This window comes from Aspergillus tubingensis (assembly GCF_013340325.1).
Source record: "Aspergillus tubingensis WU-2223L DNA, scaffold_13, whole genome shotgun sequence".
Lineage (NCBI taxonomy): Eukaryota > Fungi > Ascomycota > Eurotiomycetes > Eurotiales > Aspergillaceae > Aspergillus > Aspergillus tubingensis.
The window spans coordinates 1,317,560-1,340,188 of NW_023336287.1; the positions used below are offsets into that span (position 1 = coordinate 1,317,560).

Consider the following 22,629-nt stretch of genomic DNA (forward strand, 5'->3'; position numbering starts at 1 on the left):
CATTTGGCCTCCGTGGTGCTTCTTAATAGCGATGATATATGTCCGATGGTGTGCTGCCACGGCAATCCCCGCAATCTCTTTGGTGGGGAATACGGTCGAGGCCGAATGGTTGATAAGCATGGCGATACAAACCTAACGCCTTATTGGCCCGAGCTTAAAAGGTAGTGGCACAAGGAGAACCCGCCAGGTTTGCCCAGATGATAAAGGAACCTTTCCAAGCCGTTTTAGTCGCAGCCAAGAGATAAGGTGTGTCTGACCGCGACAGAATCATGGCATCCCTTATCGGCTCGAGGGGTTGGTTGAATAAATGCGGCCGAGGGCCAGCATCAATCTTCGTCAGACCGCAGATCTCAGAACCGACAACATGAGTTCCATATGGGAAGGGATCCACGAGCGGTTGCTTGTCAAGAGTGTGGACCAAAATGGTAATATCAGACCAGTTGGCGTTCTGGATAATGACTCGATCCGACCTACACCAACCAAGGACCGAAAATGGACACGTCTCACATACCTCTTCTTCTGGTTCTCGGCTACCGCCAATGTGAGCAACTTATACGCATCAAGCACCGGCGTATCCATGGGATTGACCATGTGGGAGGCCATCGCCTGTTCCTTTACCGGCCAGTTCCTCGCTGGGTGCCTAATGGCTCTCAATGGGCGGGCTGGTGCGATGTATCGAATCCCCTTTCCAGTCTTGTGTCGTTCTAGCTTTGGTCCTTGGGGTGCTCTCTGGCCAACGTTCAACCGGGCAGTGATGAGTATAGTCTGGAACGGCGTCAATGTTACTCAAGGAGCTCAGTGTTTATAGTGAGTGTCGCGGTCCTTTTCCATGCACATGACTGAAACCGATCCAGTGTTCTCCTGCATGCAATATTCCCATCAATCGCTCGTATTCCCGATAAGATGGGACCAAAGTCTGCCTTGTCGTCTGCGCAGATGATATGTTTTCTCGTTTACTGGTAAGTACGTGTCCACCCGATAACTGCGAGACGCTAATAGGTGATAGGCTTATCAACTGCGCATTTCTCGTGGTTCCTGTGCCCAAGATGAAAAAGCTCATCTACATCAAAGTAGTAGTTTATTATGGCGGCGCTTTCGCCATGCTAGCTTGGGTGGTATGCTTGGCTGGGGGTAACCCTCCTGCCATTCACGAGGCCTCGACAGTTCATGGGAGAGCCAAGAGCTGGCTTATTTGCAAGTTCCTGTTTTTGGGACTGGCCAGCTGCGGGACCTTCATTTCCAATGCCGCGGACCTCCAGCGGTACGCAAGGAAGCCTAGCGACGTGATCCTAGCACAGGTCATCAGCTTTCCGCTGTCGGGATTACTAGTGGCTGTCATCGGCAACATCATTGCTGGATGTAGCAGAAGCATATTTGGGGAGGTACGTCTGATCCTTCCCAACGAATCTCCATATAGGCCATATACTAACGAAGTCAGCTGATATGGAATCCCCTGACATTTTTGGACAAGCTGATGGATGGAGAAAGATACACGCCGGGCAACCGCGCCGCTTGTGCGTTTATTTCACTGGCATTCGTGTACTCGACTGTCTTCTCCGCCATTTTCGAGAACTCTATTCCGTGAGTGTCCTATAGTTTCGATGACATATTCTTGACTAATCCCTCATACTATGCAGCGCCGGAAACGACATTGCAGCTTTACTTCCTCGGTACATTACCGTGAAACGAGGCTTCTTTATCTGTGCTAGTCAGTATTGGCCCACCAGTCTAGTCTTGCTGTCACTAATAACATATAGTCCTGTCCTTCGCTATCTGCCCATGGTACCTCCTCGCCACAGCAGCCGTCTTCATCACCTTCCTCTCCTCCTATCAAATCTTCCTCTCTGCTATCGCTGGTGTTTTGATATGCGACTACTACCTGATCCGACGGGGATGGCTTGATATCCAGGCTTTATACACAGCACGTACCGACGGCGTCTACTATTTCTTCCACGGATTCAATTTACGCGGCTTCGGTGCCTATCTTGTAGCAGTTGCGCCGAACTTCTACGGTTTCCTAAACCAGATGGGCGTCAAGGCACCCTTGGGTATACAACGGTTCTACTTCGTCGCGTACCCTGTCGGCCTGCTTATTGCATTCGGCGTGTATTACCTCGGATGTGTCGTGTGGCCTCCTGCGGAAACCGAGAAGATGGGCGGGTGGAAAGAGCCAAAGGAATATTGGGACGAATTCGATCCCGACCGAGTAGACGGAGTTGAGGCGGTGACGGTGCTGCCGGTGGTCGTCAAAGACGAGAATGGTGCTAAGACTGGGTTGGACGTGTAAATCAAAGTCTGAATGGACTATTAAGCGGTTTACTGTAGTCAGGATGTTGAGATGTCCGAGACTGATCAGAGCCCCTCCGTGCAGTATCTACTTAACTTACGGACCTAAAATGATAAGCTGGCTACCAGGAACGGAGAAGACTTTGAGTAGAAGGCAACAAGAAAAAGTCTCATTCAGTACTGCTAATCATATATCAGTTGTCTGTGGACGGACGTTCTTCGTGATCATACAACTCTAAATCAGAGCTTTGCATTGGTGTCACCAACGGGCTTTCGGCGAAGGACCTTATGAGCTTGGGTAAAGGTGTCAGTGTGCAGGGCCCCCGCAGTACTCACTTCTAAGGCAAGGGCAAACGCAGCTATCAACGCAGCGAGCCGGCCTTTCTTTCCAGGTCCGCTACAATTCATGAGTTCAAGAGCCTCTCGCTGAGGGCCCAGGTGTGTGCCGCCGCCCACGACGGCCACTGGGAGCGATGGGATGTACAACGACAAAGTTATCACCTTGGTTTCGTTGTTGTATTCGGGCACGAGTTGGTTCCAGCATGCTTCGGCGATGCTGGCGACATCTTGTCCTGTCGCGATGAAAAGAGCCGTCACGATGTTCATGGCGTTGATACTGTTGCCATGCACTCCTGCCCTGATGTTCGTGGACTGCAGCTGACAAAGTCCCTGGTACATGGCCTCAGATGTACATCCGAGCACCTCTCTAGCAGCCTCATTGGTAATAGCACCCCATGCCATGACTTCTACACCTCTTGGTTCCATCAGATGAGACCAGCTTCCTTTCTTGTCTGCCGACAAACCGGCCTCTATGAGGAATCCGCGAACCTTTAGCAGCTGAGCGACAGCAGGGTCTAACAGCATTTCGCGGCAGGCGCGATGAGTGGCGATGGTGGCCATGTTCTGGCCGGCAGCGTCGCCACATGCATAGTTGAATTTCAGGTGGGTTTCGGAGCCCACCACCGTGGGTGTTACGGAAAGCAGCCGAAGATGACGACTGGTAGACTCGGCAACCCGTTTCAGTTCACCATGGAAAGTAGGAATTTGCTCAGCAAAGAGTAGGGCGTCGGTGGGAGAATTGAACTTGAAGGCTGGGGTCCTGATGCCCGGTTAATATCCATCTCGTTCGATTGAAGCACTTCGCTGACTGCCAACGGATGGATTGTTGTGAGGATCGTACCTGGACATGGTATCACTAAGAGATGTGATGTAGACGCCCCCGCTTCGACTAAACACCTTGCAGCCCCGACTACAACTGGCAATTAGGGCCGCTTCGGTGGTAGCCAGAGGAGCGTAGACCTCTTCTCCCTTTTGCTCGCCGGCCTTCCCGATCTCCCGGACGAGCAGCGGGCCGGCCAATCCCACAGGCACCTGTACAGAGCCAATGGAATTCTCAATATGAACTTGGGAGGAGTCTATAGAATGAGCGGTAATCTTCTTCAGGCCTTTGGTGACCTCTTGGAACTTGTTGCTCGTTCTTGTGGCTTGAGAAGACATGATTGGAGTGATCGAAGATAGCACAGCGATGGTGATAATATGGGGTCTTTGGAAAAGAATCCTATAGCCCGGCTTTATAGAGGAATGCACCGGCGGTGAAATCACGGGTAACCGGAACATGTTGCATGCTACTCTCGCAGGAATTGACTATTTCTTGTTATTTGTCATTTTTCCAGCTCGCCACTAGCACAGTAGCTTCATGAATAACCAATATCTGCGTATTCCTGAAGGCGCTACTGCACTAACAAGTAGTCTCATGCAGACTCAAGCTACGCTAAGCTCACGGATGTGGCGACTTTTATAATTGCTTTTCTTGCTATCTGGACCTGAATTTATTTCCAACCGATCTTACTGGCTCGCTTGGATCAGCGACATGAAAGACGGAGTTTCTGTCGAATCAAACATGATATCTTGCTTGCTTTTTACGGGAAGACCTGAACAAATAGTAAGTCCTAGCTTTCCCCTCGACTTTGGTGACCGGTTGACTGGATCGGTAGTTAACACTCTTACCAGCTGGAGTGTGATGTAACCCCCAGCCTGATTAGCATCGATAAGGTCTGTATCGAGGTCTCTTTCAGCTGCTACCCTGACTTTCTGTCACGTTTGTGCAGAGAATACAACCAAAGAAAGGCATATTGACCCTCCGGTCATATCCCTCTGTTTAAGAGGCAATGTCTTGGATTGTTCTGGCAATTGATCCTACCTGCTACCTCCAATATTACGTCCTGATACACCCATCTGTGATCTGATGCATAGTCGGCAATATGCGCTCATATTGGAAGTATCACGACCGGATTTGGTGGTATATTCCATAATTTATAGTACATAATCTTAGACATCATCCCATGGCTTCACTGAACCTTCATATACAATTCAGCGCGCGCACCGCCTTTACCGATATATAATAACTTACGCATAGCTGCTTCATTTTCACCTCCAAACCTACCGGTCGGATCAGTTTCCCACTTACCAAACCGTATCTCGGCCCAGCGCTGTGCACCTCTGAACAAGCTTCAACATGACAGCAACCAACGGATGCAACCACGAAGAGTGGGATACCTATTACAAATGGGAGCCTGGACTTGCATCTTTCCACCAGAAGGCCCAAGAAGAGCAGAACCACATGTTCCTCCAGATCGATCAAAACGATATTTACGCCTCACAATGCCTTGGGAAGCTCGTCAAGATCGACTCACTGGACAGGCTATATGACATCCAAAGCGGACTTGCTGTTTATGATGAATCAATGCACTTTCTCAAACAGATCAACTTCTACCAAGTCGTGGCTGAGCCAAGTGTCTGGCGCCACCAGACCGCAATCTATCAACTTCTGGTTGACCTGTGTGGGCAGCTTGAAGAGTTGGTGTATATTGGTAAGTTGAGTCCTGACACCTCTCATCTAGCGATGAGATTGTTTTTCGTCTTACTAACTATGTGATAGTCGAAAGTGCATTTGAGTTTAGTCCCGAACATGCTGAGCAGATGATCTTGAACAGCTATATTAAGTGGCGCTGGCATCTATGCAGTGTGGTGATTGACGATATCAAAAAGCGAGTGGATGATCTGAGTAAAGATTTCGGGCGTTGGACCAGACAGACCCCTGGAGAATATGGGGACATCTTTCCTCCGAACCCTCTCGACCAGGAAACTGAAACTAACGCATCGGAAGTGTCGGAGATTCGAGGAATGACTAGGTTTGGGGCAGTAGCAATGAATTAAGTCCATCATAACGGGAAATACATTATGTCGTACCTTTTCCAAATATATCCCAAGACGTCAATCTGTATCTATGAGTAAAATAGAAAGACTTTGCAGTAGCTTGATCACCCATATCTTATATGTAGAAGCATTTGCTCTCAGATAAAGTCAGGAAAATAATATCAGATACAGAATTTATACGTATGGGATAGATTAGATGGGATAGAGTGTAAGTCGAGTATTGTTCATCGAGGATAGATCTGTCCTCTCATTCTCTATCTTGCTGTCAAGTAATTTAGACCAGGTGGAGCAGACGTTCCACACTCATACCCTCCAATTTCCTCCTTCATCAAGTGCAGACTTAAAGACTGGTCTGAGAAGGACATGATCATGCAGACATGGTGGCCTTCGTTGGATGGTTAAAGATCGTGTGGCACAGGAATATACCGCCTTAGGGACCATTATGTTGACTGCCTGTTAGTTGTCTTGACAGTGGAATTTCACGTAATGATAATATGCGAGTCTGACGGAACATTCCGACTGAATATATTGTGACGCGTAAAAAGAATTGTAGTGGAAAGATTTAAGTGTGAATTTGATTCAAGGCCCCAAAAGTCCGAGTGTTTCTCACATTCATCAAAACCGAAACATCAGGGTTATGTGTGTCTTCAGAACTGGAATCTTGCGAGATATTATGACTACCACTTAAGATGCTCTATCTTAGCCGTCTTCCAATCTATATCATGACAGACTGGCTAGTCACAGTCTATGTGACGTGTTAAGCGGGAAGTCCCTATTTTGTCTTATGGTTTCACTGATGTTGAGGGTTTCAGACGGGATGACTCAATTTGGTGCAATATCGATCTTCGAAGTACCCGATGATAAGCGGGGAAATCCACGCCTACCATATGGAAGTAGCTGACACTGGTGCAGTTGTTGTGCATAGTCTGCCTATAATCAAACGGAGATCTCATCAAAAGTTTAGGAGCTCCCCGGTAACGCCATTGTTGAAGGCACATGGCAGTCATAAATTTGCCACCTGTCCCAAGCATAAATAGGACCTGATGTCCCCTCCTTGTCGACAATCTTTCATCATACTGCTCAACGGTGCCTGGCTGACCATGATGTAGCTACACAGAAAGTTGTGCACTTCTAACCCATCAACAGCTAGTCAATAAATCCATGATTTTGAGTGGTATGACTCTGACGATGGAGGTTTCTATGGTGCATCTGAATAGTGTAGTGAGCAGCATGGAATACGCTCTGGCACTGTTTTGCAGCTCTTAGCAGTATGCACTGCTAAATTTCTTTTACCTTGTTTTCTTTCGTTTTAAGGAGGCGCTACGGCTACACCAGCCAGGATCCCTCTACATCAACCTTCGCCCATGCTTTCCTACCGTCTGCCTACCCTAGAAGGTTGACTAAGCCCTTAAGGGTAAGGCTAGGTTTTCAAGTGGACGGAGAGTCTGCCGCAGTCATTTTTGGGGTCATTCTTGATGGAGTTATAACTCTTATAGCTCAGGGGGTGACTGATAAAGATGGGAGGCGGTGGGTTTCTCTGTCTGCAGTGAAAATGCAAGCTCTTACCTTACGGGGAACACGTCTTACCTTCCAGGGTAGACAGTGGGCGTGACATTAGTGAAGAATGTGAACGAACGCCTGGCTGTGTGGCGGTATCGTCTCGTTCTTCTTTGCCAACATCATCTATATCCATGTTTCTGTAGTGCCGGTCGCGTGGAATATGTTGTCCCCTATTGCTGTTGTGACTAGACGATGGGTGTCTCTGTTCAATGGGGGGTTTATTGTCGTGTCTATAAGCTTTGTCTACATAAGACCTGAATAGAATCACCTGTTTGAATCGACCGAGGCTCACTGTCTACATCTAACCTAGACTCTAGTGGACCATCTGAATAGTCTAACCTAGGCTTCGAGGGCGAAGTCAAATGCCATACCTTACACCACACGAGCCCTGAGAGACGGTCATATACTGACCGTAGCATGTCATCTTGAGAATGACCCCGCCTTGAAATTTCCTTGTCCGTAGCCACATTTGTCTACTCCAATTCTGACCACTAAATTGATATAACTTGCGTCAGAGGAAGCTTGTGACTGAGAGTTGTGGGAAATGCGGGTTGGGATCATTGAGGAGGTGACTTCATTGGTGTTTCTGTGGGTTTGTCGGCCGGTCAGATATAGTCTAATGCCATGCCTAGCATGCCATTCCACTGCTAACTCTGTTTTAATCTTCTATTTTCTCTTAGCCACATTTGTCTACTCCAAGTCTGACCACTAAACTCATATATCTGGCGTCAGAGGAAGCTTGTGGCGGGGGACATCAGGAGTTGTCAAACAGAAGTATCAATGGGGCCAGTTTATGGTTTGTTTACGATTTTGCCAGCTGTTGGAGGAAGATTTCTCCCCTTGAATTTCTTCTTTTTTTTTTTTTTTTTTTTCTATTTCCCCGTTGCCAGTTCCCCCTTTGTGTCAATAGTTTCCTGCCGACCTTCTACGCCTTTTTCCATCCCTCATACACCTTTTCCTATCATTACCTCACCGTCCATACTTTTTTAAAGTTCTCCCCTTGCATCTTGTACTACCATCTTCACATACCATTGATTTTACACCTCCCTGTAGTCCGTTATCCCCTTATGCCCCTGCTCATATTTTTAATATCTCTTCACCGTGTCTCCTTATCATGCTCTTCTCCTGTCTTCTGCCTTTCTTTACCTTTCATGTACCACCCAAGGGCCTCATGTATATTTCCCTGCGTCATGTTCTCTGTTTGCTTGGTCTTTCATCGTCCTGACCTTTGAAGTGTCTTGTTCTTTCTTCTCTGTTAATTCTTATCTTATGCCTAAACTGTTTCCTTTGCTGCCACGTTTCCCCTTTGGGTGGTTTTTTTTTTTTTTTTTCTTCTTTTAACTGCGCTTCTGCGCAATGATACTATCTTTTTGAGAGCAACCGAGTTTCTCTCAACACTCAAGCTGATCACTCAACTGTATAACCTACCATGTAGTCGTAGCAGGCCCATCGCGGCTATTAACCTTTCTCAAGTAGTTCCAATTAGTCAGATGCATACGTAGAGTCTAATGTAATTGAAAACATGAAACATCCCATCACGAAGCTGACATAGTCAAGTGATAAATATGAAACTTTTATCAACTATCTATCAAACTCTAAACAAGCTATACCCCAGTCAGACATATCTCATCTTCATCCAGTTCACATAAACCCCCCTACTGACTTCTAGCTGCCCGTTTCCGCTCCTTCCTCAACCTCCTCTGCCTCCATTTAATCCCCTTCTGCATAACTACCCACAAACTCGGCGACGCAGCCACAGAGATCAATCCCAGTGTGGTATACGCCCACCCCTGTCCCATCGCCTCACTCATTGGCGTAATCGCCGCTGAAGCTGCAGCTCCCAACTCACACCTGAACAAATTACTTGCTGCCGTCGCAGCTGCAGATCGACCAGGCCACAGATCCACCAAAATCGCATTCAAGACCTGCGATGTGCCGTTTAGACTCCACCCCGAGATGAAGAGCAGGATGACCGGCGCAGCCAGATTCACCTTATGTCCGAGGACCCAGCCGTAAGCGATCATGGACACTATGCATGTATAATACATTGGCAGTCCTACTTCCAGCCTTGCCTTTTCGATATTGAAATTCGTAAGATCCTGTCGCACGTTCCGGATAACGGGAAGTCCGGCCTTGGCGGCATGTCGACGGTAGTTCCAGTCCAGTAGACGGCCTGTGGTGAATGCTGAGACGATGCCGCCGGCTCCAATGGGTAGGTACATCAGTCCTGTTTCGATGTCATTGAGGTGATATATGTCGTGGAAGGAGGTCGTCGCTCCGGTCATTACGGCGTAGAAGCATGCGAATGTTAGTCCTGTGGCTAAGAGGATAACGCCCGTTTCGAGGTCGGCGGTGACCTTTAGTGTGGACATGGGTGATGGGCACCGGAAGGAGTAGTTCTTGCGTACTTCGGCGAGTTTGCTTTCCTCTACGACGAGACCTTTGGCCTTTCGGTTCCGGTGCCGGATTGTGTCGCTTAGGTTTTTGTTTAGTGTTGGGGGTGGAACGGAGCCGTCAGCGACCACTTTGCGGCAGGTCTCGGGGAGGAAGAGTAAGAGTGGAAGGAAGAAGGCGGCCGAGTAGATGAGAAGGAACCAGAATATCCAGTGCCAGTTGAGGTACTGACTGAGGAGTCCGCCAATAATTGGGGATAGAGAAGGCCCGAGCATGCTCCCTAACGAAGCGAATGCGATGTATGTTCCTCGTTCTGCGGATGTTACTAGATCTCCGACCAGGCCGTTAGCCAGCGCCACAGTGCCGCTGCTTCCTGCACTTTGAAGGCATCGTAGACCTAGTAGTGAGCTGTAGTCGTTCTGTAGGCCGAGGCCGAGGTTGGCGGCGATGTAGACGGTGAAGCAGATTATGTAGGCGGGACGTCTGCCGGCTGTGTCTGAGAATCCGGCGATTAACATGGGAGCAACGCCTTGCATTATCTGCAGCAAAACATATGGTGTTAGTAATTATAATGCTTTAAAGGGGGGCTTCAGACTCACCAGGTAGGTCGTGACAGTCAAGTCAATCTTGGATGTGGAGACGTTCAGCGCGGCTGCTATCGTGTCCATGGCAGGGAAGTAGATGCTTGAGGAGAGTGGTGAAAAGAAGCTGGCCATAGAGCCCGTCGCCACCATGGCTCGCTTTTGGTTGACTGTGAAGACTGAAAATACATCCAGCCTTGGTGGTGCATTCTGGTCCGGCTCTTTTTCTATATCGGGGGCGTTGGCCTCTGTAGCCGATGAAGAGGATGGGTTGTCATTCATATTGAACACTTGGTTTCTTTGCAGAAGCTCTTTTCAGATATGAACAAACGAGAAGTCCACTTATTCCTCAAGAAAAAGCAGGGTTGAAGGAGTAAAAAGAAATGATGCCCACAGTCCATTATTGTGACAGCTCGAGGCTATCCCGGTACCGGCTTCCCATCCCGGAACCGGGCTTCTCCACCAATCAAAAAACAGATCCTCATCCATACATCCCGTTACCGGGTTTCCAGCAGCAAGCATAAAATGACCCAGTATACCCAGCAACTGGTCATTTCCAAAGTCGAACAATCATAAATCACTCTTCTACTACAAATATACTAAGAAAGTCAACGACCATGGCAACCGAGAAAGCCGCTCTCCTTCTCCTCGACATACAAAATGGCATCGTCAACCGCCTCGAAAACACCACCCAGTACCTCCAAACTCTGTCAACAGTGACACAGGCGGCCCGCAACGCCCAACTCGACATCATTCATGTGGTTACAGCCTTCCGTGCTGGTCATCCAGAATGCAACCCTCGAAACCTCAGTGTGGCCAGAGCCAAGGAAATGGGAGCTTTCCGTAACAACGACGAGTCTACCCAGGTTCACCCTGCCGTGGCACCCCGCGACGAAGAGCCTATCGTGACTAAGTATCGTGTCTCGGCTTTCACTTCCACTGAGTTGGATCTTATCCTGCGGTCGATGGGTATTACAGAGGTGGTAATGGCAGGGCTCATTACCAGTGGAGCTGTGCTGTCGACCGTTCGTGCGGCTGCGGATCTCGATTACAGTGTGACTGTCTTGGAGGATGGGTGTATGGATCTGGATCCGGAGGTGCATCGGGTTTTGATGGAGAAGGTATTTACGCGCCAGGGACGCGTTGTGAGTTCGAAGGAATGGGTGGATGAGATTGCGAAGTGATTTGCTGTTAGCTGTATTGAGTGTGATTGTCTGCGCTACTGCGGATGTGACTTGAGGGTGAGGGTGTATCTACATGTTTATTTGAAAATGAGCTGCTAGTGATTAGAGACATGTCAATTAGACATTACTTTATTTGCTGTTATTTAGAGGTCTGTTTGACACATGGTCAACATTGTGTCACATCATAAGATATACATGAATACAGGTCCGAATCCACCGCTTCACCAGAATAAAACTCCCATGTTGTGTGCGAATGAAGCAAGTTCAAACAAAGTGAACGACGCAACGCCACACGCCCCAACCATATGCTAAAATATACAAGCGGACCGCTAAATTTCACTTCACCACCACAACGACATCACCAGATTCATGTCTTGTGTTGCAAATAAACAAGTTCCGAAACGAACGACGCAATCACAGAAACCACTCAACAGCTACTTGCTGACGAAATAATTGGCTCCGACAACAGGGCCGAGGCCAATCTCTCTCGCCCAGCCATCGAGGTCAAAACGTAGGCGTGACCAAACTCCCATCTTCTTGCCGCCGGTGGGAGAAGATCGAGTGAGTTCGAAGCCAGCAGGCTGTTCGTAGAGAATGAACAGGTAGCGGTGTGGAGAACTTCCGGGAAGAGGATTAGGTCCAACGTAGTTGGCGATGAAAGGTGCGGCCACTCTGAGGAAGAAGTGACCATTTTCGCTCATAATCGGCTCCAGACCAGACTGGATCCAGTGGCACTTAGGGCCGAGCACACGGCACGAAGGGAAAGGCGCATCCAGGTCGAGACAAACAATCATGTAGGTTCCGTTACCCTTGAGGCGAGGGAACGACATGCGTGGTGGATGGGCAGCATCTGGTCGGTTAGCTTAGGGATGCTTCGTGATCTAGATACGGGGGGTGATGACTTACCACGCTTGGAGACGAACTGGCCTGGGTAGATAAAATGGCTGCTGAAGGTCAGGGTCAGAAGCTTTCTATGCTCGTTGCGAATCACCGCCATCGCTCTATCAACGTTGAAGTTGGTAGGCATCTCGCTACACGACGACTGATGTAACTTGACGCTTGAACGCTGACGCTGGAACGCTGACTCTTGAAGGATAACGCCTGAAGGATGACGGAATAAAGCGAACGGGTGTGGTAAAGAGAATTGATGTGAAGAAACGATCTATGGCGCAGGCGCGTCAACAAAGGCATGAGGATATACTAGACGCGCTAAGGTCAACACTCAGGGTTAAGCGAGGGCGCGTGAATGTGAACTTCCGCTTCGGTGCTCGCCTCACGTGCTTCATTGCCCTGGACTGCACAACGCACAATGATTTAGAGATTCATGGAATTGTAATTCTGTACATGGTTTATCCTGCATGTTTGCTGCATGCTGTTGTGGCAGACGAGTGTGCTCTATCATTGGCCGGTGTGAAGCATCTGGGATGTTCGCAACGCGGATGTGTGACCAGCAGTGATCCAATGCAAAGGCGCCGGTATGCCAACGATAATGCGATCAGCATATGGCCTTGTTCTCTGATAGCCATCAACTATCTGACAGACGCCATCACAGACATGCTTAACCTGGGATCGGACTACGCACCAGCTGTTGATGATGGTGCTAGACAAAATGCTCAGGAACCCGTCTGTCCATCCATGACAGCTGCATTGGGCTGACTAAGAGTTTAACTATGTCCACTGCTTATAGAATAAGCTAATCGATAAACAGTCCACCAGATGCAATAATATGTGCCCCATTTATCCACCTTGACCTTTCCTCGCACAGAAATCCCACGGCATACGCAATTTCATCCGGCTCAGCCATCCGTGGCGCAACTGGGGTCTGATCAATAATGGGCTGCAGTATCTTCATCTGTTCTTCACCTGCCGCTGCAAAGCCTTCCGTCTTGGTTGGGCCCGGACTGACCGCGTTGACGGTGCAGCCATACTTGGGCGGAAGCTCCTTGGCCCTGAGTGATTCAGAAACAATGCCTAGTGTATTCAAGAGGAGTAAGACATACCAGCACTTTGTGAACGAATCGACCATTCCCTTGGTACCGGCATAGATGGTCTGATTTGGCGGAGGTCCTCGTGCCGAAATACTCACGATATTGACAATTCTCCCAGTATTCTTGGTCAGGTGCTTCAAGCTGGCTTGAGTCAACAAGAACGTCCCGCGTCCATTAATATTGACCAGCCTGTCCCAGTCATCCAGTGTCTGCTCTTCAAACGGCTTGTTCACTGCTAGTGCAACACAATTGACCACGATATCGACCCGACCCCAATTCGATACCGCAGCATCGACCAGCGCCTGTGGAGCAGACACTGAGCCCATATCCGCTTCAACAGCCACCGATGGCGATGGCAAGGATGCCACTACGGCGTCTGCTTCGGCTTTGAGACCGGGGAATGGATAATTAACAACTGTGCTCGCTCCGCGGGCAGAGAGTTCCCGCACAATGGCGGCGCCAATCCCTGAGGACGAGCCGCTGACGATAGCGACCTTGTGGAGGAGAGTTTGTTCAACCATTTTGGGCGAGATGTGATTGCTGATTTGATCCAGCCTGTTAGTAGGAGACATGGTGTGTGGGATATAATCTTGAGCAGTTGTGTTCCTCCCGACTGCCATATATGATCGGTTCGGTTCAACGTCCCGGCGCTTGGTGATCAATCACCCCCCCCGCTATCCGAGTGTCTCCCGCCGCCCGCAGTTCCTCGTGCTTTCGCTCTCCACAACCCGACTTGAACTAATTCGATTGCCCCGGAAAGCCGAGAGACATTGAGTTTCTCTTGTGTGTATGATTGACTTAAGGTAGGAATAGCGGAAGCTCCCAATAGTTGCGTCCTAATGTGGTCCGCGCTTAATCTATTCTACATCGGAGACTGGACACCGTAGAAAAAAGAAAAGCATATTGGAGTTAACTGCTTAGCTACTCAAGTATCACACTGTTGGGTAATACCAACAGGCCTACTAGTAGTCGTAATGGGTCTTCTGTGAGCTACAAAATAGGTGACATCGGACAATTCACCAAGCCAGGGCTACATGTCTCCACAGCCCGATCTGTTGTAGCATAGTTGCTTTAGACTAATTATCTCACAGTGGGTGGTCTATTGCTAATATAGTATATCTACATCTGGCACTCTTCAACTTATGTACAACATGACCGATTTCTCAAGCACCAATCTGAGACTAATTGTTCCAGACTAACAAATAAGCCTCGAAAATATTTATCCGGCAAGCAAACAGCCACGTAACACAATAAACGATCACAACTTCGACTCCTTGGCATTGTCCAGCCCTCTCGTTCCAGACCGATCATCCTTGTCCAAATACCCACAGATACGCCCCTGAGGATCCCATTTGCGGCGGATGTCCATCAACCGTCGACCATTATCATCGGCCCAGTACTTTGTCTTTCGCACCTGAAAGTCCGCATCGCCCAGATAAGACCCGACTCCAAATTGCTGGACTCTCTTCATCACATCAGCCACCCACGCCTGACATCTCGTATCATCCTTCTCTTCTTCCCAAACCGTGTAGAGCGCAAAGTAATGGTCTGACTGCATGCTCAATGCCATATCGGGGAGTTTCCGACGGCTGCAAGGATACATGGCGTACCAGAGGGCAAACGCTTTCTTGTGGGGCAGTGTCGTAAACGCCTCCTCCAGCACGGCGGGAACATCGGCATCATTTCGAATATAGGCGTTTTCGGCGCAGTACCGGTGTCGCTCCGGATTAGCTTTGGCTTGATTAGTGTATTGATTTTCCAGGCTATCCACCTGACAGAACCACTCCTGGATCGCCCCCGTTGGCCTGGTGATCTGCGCTGGGCGTAAAGCCTTCTCGGCCTCTTCAGGGGTTGCCTTCATGGCGACAAATAGGACAAAGAAGCAGTGCTCGTCAATCCCCTCTGGGTACGCGGCCACAGCGGCGATTTCAGTGTCCTCGTCAAAACTAGGAGTGATGGAGAGCAGCCAGTCAAAGACTTGTCGGTACTGTCGAATGGGATAGACATAGCCAGACGAGCGGAAACCATCCTTAGGATATGGAATTAGTTCCAGATGATACTGCGTCACCACACCTGGGAAGCCAGGACCAGCTCCCCTGGCTGCCCAGTAGAGATCGCGGTTTTGGGTGGCGTTGCAGTGAAGCAGCTCGCCTGTGGCTGTCACTACATCCACTGCCTGAACTCGTTCACAGGCCCAGCCCCAATTCTGTCGAACACTTATTAGCCAGTCGAACTACAATGGTGGGAGCGCATTAACTGACACGACAATTCCATCCCATTCCGCCTTGTAGCAGAAAGCCACCCAGGCCCACGTCGGGACAGTGTCCGCCTGGGAACATCAAACCATAATCCTTGATCAGAACTCCATTGAGCTCCTTCCCCGTCATACTGGGAGTGGCTATTGCAATGCGCTTCTCGGCATCCACTTCCAAGTGCTTATAGTTCCCCAGGTCAATGAGGATGGATTCATCGCGGACACTCCATGCTGCCCATGAATGTCCTCCCGATCGTATAGCAACGCGACAGTTATTTTCGGTGGCTAGCTTCACTGCAGCGATGATATCCTTTGTGCTGGTAGCTTTGACAACTGCCAAGGGAAAGCGTTGGGGACGACGGTGATTGAATACGCGACCTACACGAGCCTCTTCGTAGACAGCTGGTTCAGCCGAATCCCGCCAGACAATGTGCATGGTGTGCTGAAAGTGGGTAAATGAGGTTAAGGGGGTGAGATTGTGATTGACCCAGGCACAGTGAGCGAGCGGCAAGCATTTAAGGTTATAGCGTGACAGGGATGGTATACGCGCTGTGACTCCCTCAAACTTCTCGGAACCCGCAGCGGGCCACATCTTACCCCGCACATCGTGGATCTGGACCGATTTACATTTTCGGCTGAGTGGAGGTCATTTGCAGCTTAATTGGAAATGGTGGTTTGATCGATGAGTGAAGGGCCTGTTGGCTAATGCTCTGCCACGGCTCCCCTTCCGAAGCATGACCTGCTCCTTCAGATTTCTTCATTAGTGTTGACGCTGCGGAATCGACTAATAATATTCGGGTCCCATTTTACTTTTGATAGCAATGTAGGGTAATTGTTCATACTGGTTCCATTCATCCCGTTGCGATAGTAATCTGAGGCAGGTTTCTTAAGAAAGCATTTTACTTTCTCGTAACAGTACAATGAGCTGTGTATCTATCGGGCAATTGATAGGAAAAGATGTAGGTATGCGGCCATCGATATATAAGCGGCGGGCAGTGGAGGTACTGTAGAATAATACATCTCTGTTGGTTCATGCAATATGACAGCCGATTGAGTTCTCGCTTCAAAAAGTAGCCGCATATTTGAAACCAACAGACACCAGGGCAACCAAGCAGTGCAGACTGAATATCTCCAATTGAGTTTCAGATAAGGGGCAGACCCTTACTGAACTGTAAAGTTACTGCCACTAATATGGCAGCAAATTCAGCAACCTGAGCGGAGTTTCTAATGTCCCATGGGCCAAACTGGTTCATCGTCATGAAAGATTCGCATTCCGCTTCGCGTCGAGGATTCGTCAAATAGTCGACGTAGTCTCCATTATACTCGGCAATGATTATATATAGCTCATGTCGATTCATCGACCAGAGCAAGCGACGGAACCTATGGAGTCAAATACTTAGCTGCTTCCTCCACATTCTCTCTCACTTGTCGTAAGAGACTTGTAAACATACACACTGGGTGCAGGGGTGACTAACCATTGTTCCGTCAGATTTTCATCCTGTATAACGTCCTTTTCGGCGTGGATCCATGCCGCCATTTGAGCAACTTCCTGCATCATAACCCGGGGTAATTCGGCTCGCACCACAGGTTTGACTTCGACAATGGCTTTGGTCTTTCCATTACCATTTAGGTACATATGACCATCCGTCCGTGCTTCATATAGCTTGATGCCTTTCTCATCACAGACTTTGTACCCCTTCCGTTCTGGGGTCCAGTGGGCTTCGACGCCTTCGATAGAGAAGGTTACTACACTTGCCAGACCCAGCAAGTATGCATTAACTATAATCTCATCAGAGACTTGTGGAAAGTCTTTCCGCTCCTCGTAGCTTGGATCCAGTCTAGAGTCATCACTGCATGCTTCGGGGTCTAGATCAATGCAGGCAGTTTTGGAAGACTGGTAGAATTGACTCTCACTGCTTGATGGTAGTCCACATGTTCCTTTCCTTTGCTTTTCCGGATCTCCATATATCTTCAGGTACTCAGCCAGATGAGTCGCATAAGGATGTGTATGAGTTTGCTCGGAAAAGATTTTGCTGCTCGAATCTTTCTTTCTCTCCCTCAATCGCTCGGACCATGGAGTGAAATTGGCGTTTTCTTCTGTATCGGCCGCACTCGGCGCCCAGCGAATGAGCTGGCCATAATACCAAATCAGCGTAAAAGCGCCAAGGTCACCCTGTATGGGAAGCATTTCATCTAGATTGGTCTCTAGTGAAATCGCCTCAAGGAAGCTTTTCCAATGCTTGAGCTTCCCCAGCTTCTCCGTAGCAGCCTCAACGCCCTGGATTCCCCATTTGTCTGGTTGGAACTCACTAGCCCGCCCAACCTTCCACAATGCCCTCAGAGCTAGATATTGGGGGTCACTTATTTTTGATGCTGGATCATAGGCTTCCAACTCATAGATACTTACCCCTTTTACCTGGTACCTTTCTGCCCATTCATTCCAGGACTCCTGATCCAGAGCCCCTACAACGAATTCAGGAACAGACATGTTATAGCACAGAAATCTTGGTCTGAAGAAGAAACAATTCCTGAAGCCTGAAACAGAATATAAATGTGGAAGCAGGTAGTGCACCGTGTGAAAAGGCGCCAGAGATGGATGAACCCAAGTTTAAAGTATCAGACCAGGCTCAGTGGTGCCATATTATTTTATATAGTACTACATGCCATGGGTGAATAAAGCATATCAACGATGCATTGAAGCAGAAAGATCAGTGACTGCATGGCTGTGATAGAACTTTTCTTGTCCAAGCCTACATGGTGAAGAGACCAGCATGTTGAATGATGAGGCGGCCTTTATTGAATTCATCTGCATAAGGGTGAATGCACAAATTAGGAACCAAGGCAGGATCTGTGTATAATTAGTACCCTCTATATTGACTACCTTCTGAATTCACTGGCCTGGATTTCTCTTCCAATTAGGCTGGCTCTGTGTGCGAAGTCACTTTCACTGGTTCTCTCTACTACTGTCTCAGGTATAAAGGTCTGCAAGTGCTTCGCTGCTCTCCCTTGCCAGTTGCTATCCGTCGTCCTAAGTTCACGCTGCCATCTCGACATTTTTACGATCAGGAAAATTTCCGAACTAGGACTGGGGTACAGCCACGTTTCACGTTTCTATACCAATTCCACGCGTACTGTATTGTTCATATTGCTCTTTCTCTCCTCCACGCGTTCGGCGTTGTCACACAAAATCGACCATTCTCCTTTCCTATAGATCCAATTATGGGAGTGAAACGGTCCTTCGAGACCTTAATCGAAGACTGTCGTGAAGACGCTCGACTCCGGGTAGCCCAGACCAATGTTGTATCCCGCCATTTGAGGCGCATCTTCACAGCAACAAAGGCCTTCAAGCACTCAGTGTTGGCAGATCATGATTTGGAGACACTGGGGATCAAGTTGTTTGAACTCGACCTTCAAGGAGCATGTTCAGATGTCCAACAGTCATTTTACCACCCACTACCGAAAGCAGAATTACCGGAGATTAACTGGGACAATGTGCACTTTTCAAAATGGCATGAAGGACGCGCCGAAGAGTCACTCCGGGTTTGTTTGACCCTACAAAGTGTTTCCGGCAGAGTCTTTGCTGCATGGTTTCGTGATCGCAAGCCCCAACCCTGGGTCCATCGGCAGTAAGTACAAACCCTTCCGATTTGTGACGATGGAAATTGTCTTCTTGCTCACACTACTTGTTCGCCTCGTGGGTAGATGCTACCGCGCAAATCCCCGAATTGCTAGTGGCGAGCATACGCCAGATGTACCGTATTCATGGCAGACTATTGGGGAAATGGAAGCAGATTCGTTGGATATCCCCCATTGCATTTTCCAGATGTACAACTACGCTGATCCCGAAGAACCCCTTCGCCGGAGTGAAGTCCTGCCCATTGTCGGTTTCATGCGATGGCGGCTGAATCGATTCAATTATATTAACCATCGCACATTCCCGGTGAGTGCAGTGTACCATGATGAGTTCCGAGTCTCATTCACAGCATTCAAGCAGCCATAAATCATTGAATGCTACAAATACCTGCTCTAACACACTGCTTGTATCACAGGTCCTGGTCGTTTCCATCTTCCGCTCTCAAGCTCGAATTTTGCAAGCGTATCACGACGGAGAATACCTTCGCATCTCGAAAAGCAAGTTTATTGATTTCACCGAGAATTGTCGCGAGAATTATGAACTGTTTGTGCGGTGGATCTACAGCATTCCCTGCGGGGACACTCAAGCCCCTCTGGCAATCAAGGGCGAGGAGTTGTCCCAGCGGAGCTACGAGCAGATCGAGAAGGGATTTCGTCATCTTGCACGACAGGCAGAGGCCTACCATAAACGCAAGAAGATGGAGGAATAGTTCTCGCGTGGGAATGCAAGGGATTATCGGTCTCTATTAATGCTAGTCTGAATTGGTGAAGGGGCCGGTATTCGTGTATCTAAGAAGGTGGCAATATGTGCAGTAGTACAAGAAGATAGGGAATTGAACATTGCTTGCTACTCACTATATATATTGAAGTTGTAGATTTTTGAACGAGACTAAGATTATTTTTCCCGATTCAATTCATTGCCAAGCTGTATCACATGCTTGTCAGGCTAAACCCAAAGGAGGCAACAATCTTAGGCCCACATGTAGGATATCGTCCAATTAAATGATAGCAATACCAGCAGGTGACAGCGGAAACAATCCGAACCAACCAGGAAAGGAAAGTACTAAGGGCAGCCCGCAGCAAGTCCAGCTCTCTCACCACCGAGGAATCCGTCTCTTATATTTCCTGACACTCCCGATTCCCCCCGGATTGCTTGCCCTTTTCAGCCAACAATCTGAATACTCGTTCGTTCCATTCGTTTAGCCTCGTCCAAGCACCTGTTCTTGGGCCATCCTCGTGAGATCTATCCCACCAGTCTGGGACGTGCGCCGGACGCCCTCTGTCCCTAGACTGGGGCTCGATCGCCGCCATGTCGCCCTCCAAGCAGTCTGGTATGTGCGCCGTCTCCAATACCAAGTTTTTCTTGCTTTTGTTTTAGCCCACTGAATGCCTCTCTTACCTCTTTCGCACAGTAGTTTCCATGGCGGACATGCCATTCATCGTCTCCACCGGCACCAAGAAAGTCGATCCTCGTACCCGCAAACTCATTCGCAGCCATGTCATGATTGGCAAGAACCGTGGCAAATCCCGCTATCGCCAAGCAGGGGCCGACCCATCGACTCCGGCGGACGCGTGCACAGACGACACTTCGGCTCCTCCTGCCGATGCGGTGGATTTACCATTATTGCCATCTACACAAGTATCAGCCACCCGCGCGGCGTCAGATCTTCCCCGCAGAGTTGGCAACGACATGTCCTTCGTCCGGCTGGCTGATGACACCACCAGCCCTGCAGCCCTAGCCACCATCCTTCGCTGTAGGTGCCTCGTCCCCGATTCCACCTGCTGGTGATCCAATCGGGCCCACTAAATGTAAACCCTCATAGTCACTGAACGGGCGAAGACAGAGTTCTACCCGCTTGCCGTATGCATAGTGTTCAACTCCTCTAGTCGATCATGGGTTCTCGACATGCTGTCACTAGACGCAGCCTACCTCAACGCCATGGTCATCACCACCCAATCATACTTTGGTATCTACAGGGGGCCGGAAGCGACCCAGTCCCCTCATCTGGGGAAAGCCATCCGCCTGCTACGGAATCGGCTCGGAGAAGAGCAGGTACGCGTGTCCAATGCAACGGTAATGGTCGTCATTATCTTGATTCTGCACGCGCATATCGTGGAGGATTACGCTGCCGTAGTACATCATACCCAGGGTTTACGCAAGATGGTCCGGCTGCGCGGGGGACTAGGAGCATTTACATCCAATAACAAACTAGTCATTGACCTTATCAGGTGGGTCTTCTCTCTATTTCATCTCTCGTTTGTTTTTGCCAGTTATTATATTCCCCTTTTGTATTAGACTACCTCGATGGCTGTAACCTAACCTGTGATCAGATGCGATGTGGGACTAGCGATCCACAGTGGAGAAAAACCTGCCTTTTTCGAAAATCGCGATCTCGACATCTTTGTCCCATCCGACCTTTGCTTCACGCCGCAATCTCGCCCCATCCCGTCGTTCGTCCGGGAGCTTGACCCCGGTCTCGCGCGGATGTGGCACATTATGCAGGGATTCTGTACCCAGGTCAACTTGACCACCAAGACGAATGACATGATTCCAGAGACGGATTTCATGAAAACAATGGCCTCCGTCATGTATCCTCTGTTACACATGAGTTTTGAGCCCGGGTCCCTCGACGAGGCGATCCGCCTAGCTTTACTCAGCTATGGATTTGACATCTTCCTCCAGTTTCGTAGCGACCCGACCCCGTACGTCCACCTGGCTGCCTCGTACCAGCGCTGCTTAAATGGCTTAGCCAAGCGAAACGATGTCTCTCCTCAACTCTGGATCTGGTTGTTAACTGTCGGTGGTCTTGTGGTGTTTTTACCCGCCGTCAGGCGGAATTTCCGGCACTGGCTGCTGTATTACCTCGGAAGCTGTCGTGTCCGCTCGTGGGAGGAGATGCGGGCCATCCTCTCCTCATTTATTTGGATTGGACTCGTGCATGATCAAGGAGGCAAGGAAATTTTTGACAAGTTGTTTGCCAATCTAGAGCCTGGGACGGAGACATTTGTTGATCAGACGTCTTCGAAATTAATCACGTGTTAGCGTTGTTAGTATGATTCTTGTTGCTAATATGCGTTCATGGTTGGGAAGATAGATTAGAGAATGTATATATATGGGCAAGTGCAACCATTAGTACAGTATCTTTGTCTCGTCCGGACGCGCAGCACTAGTTCTGTAATGTCATGTGTTGGGTATTGGTCTAGAGAATTGGTAGTGCTGATCATGTGATAGTCAGCCCATTTACAGTGACGTCACGTCAAGCTGGCGAATAATAAACCAAAACACGCGACCATAGTTTTGATTATTTGTTCTTCGTTGCGGTTACTTTTGGTACAAGTCGAGAACTGTAGTAGTAAGATATATATATCTAGAAGAGCTATACACACTGTTGAGGGGAAGCTTGGTCAGTAGTTCTACTTCAAATATATATATGTATGTACATCATGACCAGATGTCATCCGCTTCTTAAGTCATTACATGGGTTCACCATGAGCATGATGAGTTCCTGTAACCAGCTAAGCCAGTTTTATCT

General features: G+C 48.9%; 11 protein-coding genes across 11 annotated transcripts; 5 read left to right on the top strand and 6 right to left on the bottom strand.

Moving 5' to 3' along the window:
* Positions 1–364: 364 nt before the first annotated feature.
* AtWU_10737 (nucleobase cation symporter-1 family protein) lies at positions 365–2,287 on the top strand (the record flags this gene model as incomplete). The annotated part of the gene is made up of 6 exons (XM_035505841.1): positions 365–807; positions 855–959; positions 1,007–1,382; positions 1,439–1,581; positions 1,638–1,708; positions 1,758–2,287. 6 exons carry the CDS (start codon positions 365–367, stop codon positions 2,285–2,287), a joined length of 1,668 nt encoding a protein of 555 aa, XP_035361734.1.
* A 239-nt stretch (positions 2,288–2,526) lies between these two features.
* AtWU_10738 (hmg-CoA reductase) lies at positions 2,527–3,783 on the bottom strand (the record flags this gene model as incomplete). Its single annotated transcript, XM_035505842.1, has 2 exons — positions 2,527–3,385; positions 3,467–3,783. The coding sequence occupies 2 exons, from the start codon at positions 3,781–3,783 to the stop codon at positions 2,527–2,529; spliced, it is 1,176 nt and encodes a 391-aa protein (XP_035361735.1).
* Positions 3,784–4,801: 1,018 nt separating this feature from the next.
* Positions 4,802–5,502, top strand: AtWU_10739 (tetratricopeptide repeat family protein; the record flags this gene model as incomplete). The annotated part of the gene is made up of 2 exons (XM_035505843.1): positions 4,802–5,156; positions 5,225–5,502. The coding sequence occupies 2 exons, from the start codon at positions 4,802–4,804 to the stop codon at positions 5,500–5,502; spliced, it is 633 nt and encodes a 210-aa protein (XP_035361736.1).
* A 3,215-nt stretch (positions 5,503–8,717) lies between these two features.
* On the bottom strand, positions 8,718–10,319 carry AtWU_10740 (MFS transporter; the record flags this gene model as incomplete). The annotated part of the gene is made up of 2 exons (XM_035505844.1): positions 8,718–9,995; positions 10,056–10,319. 2 exons carry the CDS (start codon positions 10,317–10,319, stop codon positions 8,718–8,720), a joined length of 1,542 nt encoding a protein of 513 aa, XP_035361737.1.
* A 335-nt stretch (positions 10,320–10,654) lies between these two features.
* On the top strand, positions 10,655–11,221 carry AtWU_10741 (cysteine hydrolase family protein; the record flags this gene model as incomplete). The annotated part of the gene is made up of 1 exon (XM_035505845.1): positions 10,655–11,221. One exon carries the CDS (start codon positions 10,655–10,657, stop codon positions 11,219–11,221), a length of 567 nt encoding a protein of 188 aa, XP_035361738.1.
* Positions 11,222–11,655: 434 nt separating this feature from the next.
* AtWU_10742 (YbhB/YbcL family Raf kinase inhibitor-like protein) lies at positions 11,656–12,248 on the bottom strand (the record flags this gene model as incomplete). Its single annotated transcript, XM_035505846.1, has 2 exons — positions 11,656–12,071; positions 12,128–12,248. The coding sequence occupies 2 exons, from the start codon at positions 12,246–12,248 to the stop codon at positions 11,656–11,658; spliced, it is 537 nt and encodes a 178-aa protein (XP_035361739.1).
* A 666-nt stretch (positions 12,249–12,914) lies between these two features.
* On the bottom strand, positions 12,915–13,730 carry AtWU_10743 (SDR family NAD(P)-dependent oxidoreductase; the record flags this gene model as incomplete). The annotated part of the gene is made up of 2 exons (XM_035505847.1): positions 12,915–13,170; positions 13,222–13,730. 2 exons carry the CDS (start codon positions 13,728–13,730, stop codon positions 12,915–12,917), a joined length of 765 nt encoding a protein of 254 aa, XP_035361740.1.
* Positions 13,731–14,467: 737 nt separating this feature from the next.
* On the bottom strand, positions 14,468–15,899 carry AtWU_10744 (FAD-binding oxidoreductase; the record flags this gene model as incomplete). Its single annotated transcript, XM_035505848.1, has 2 exons — positions 14,468–15,415; positions 15,471–15,899. 2 exons carry the CDS (start codon positions 15,897–15,899, stop codon positions 14,468–14,470), a joined length of 1,377 nt encoding a protein of 458 aa, XP_035361741.1.
* Positions 15,900–16,605: 706 nt separating this feature from the next.
* Positions 16,606–17,951, bottom strand: AtWU_10745 (6-hydroxy-D-nicotine oxidase; the record flags this gene model as incomplete). Its single annotated transcript, XM_035505849.1, has 2 exons — positions 16,606–16,843; positions 16,915–17,951. 2 exons carry the CDS (start codon positions 17,949–17,951, stop codon positions 16,606–16,608), a joined length of 1,275 nt encoding a protein of 424 aa, XP_035361742.1.
* A 731-nt stretch (positions 17,952–18,682) lies between these two features.
* AtWU_10746 (CoA-transferase III family protein) lies at positions 18,683–19,806 on the top strand (the record flags this gene model as incomplete). The annotated part of the gene is made up of 3 exons (XM_035505850.1): positions 18,683–19,089; positions 19,166–19,403; positions 19,513–19,806. The coding sequence occupies 3 exons, from the start codon at positions 18,683–18,685 to the stop codon at positions 19,804–19,806; spliced, it is 939 nt and encodes a 312-aa protein (XP_035361743.1).
* A 599-nt stretch (positions 19,807–20,405) lies between these two features.
* Positions 20,406–22,139, top strand: AtWU_10747 (3-hydroxyacyl-CoA dehydrogenase, NAD binding domain family protein; the record flags this gene model as incomplete). The annotated part of the gene is made up of 4 exons (XM_035505851.1): positions 20,406–20,427; positions 20,509–20,850; positions 20,920–21,325; positions 21,428–22,139. The coding sequence occupies 4 exons, from the start codon at positions 20,406–20,408 to the stop codon at positions 22,137–22,139; spliced, it is 1,482 nt and encodes a 493-aa protein (XP_035361744.1).
* Positions 22,140–22,629: the final 490 nt, after the last annotated feature.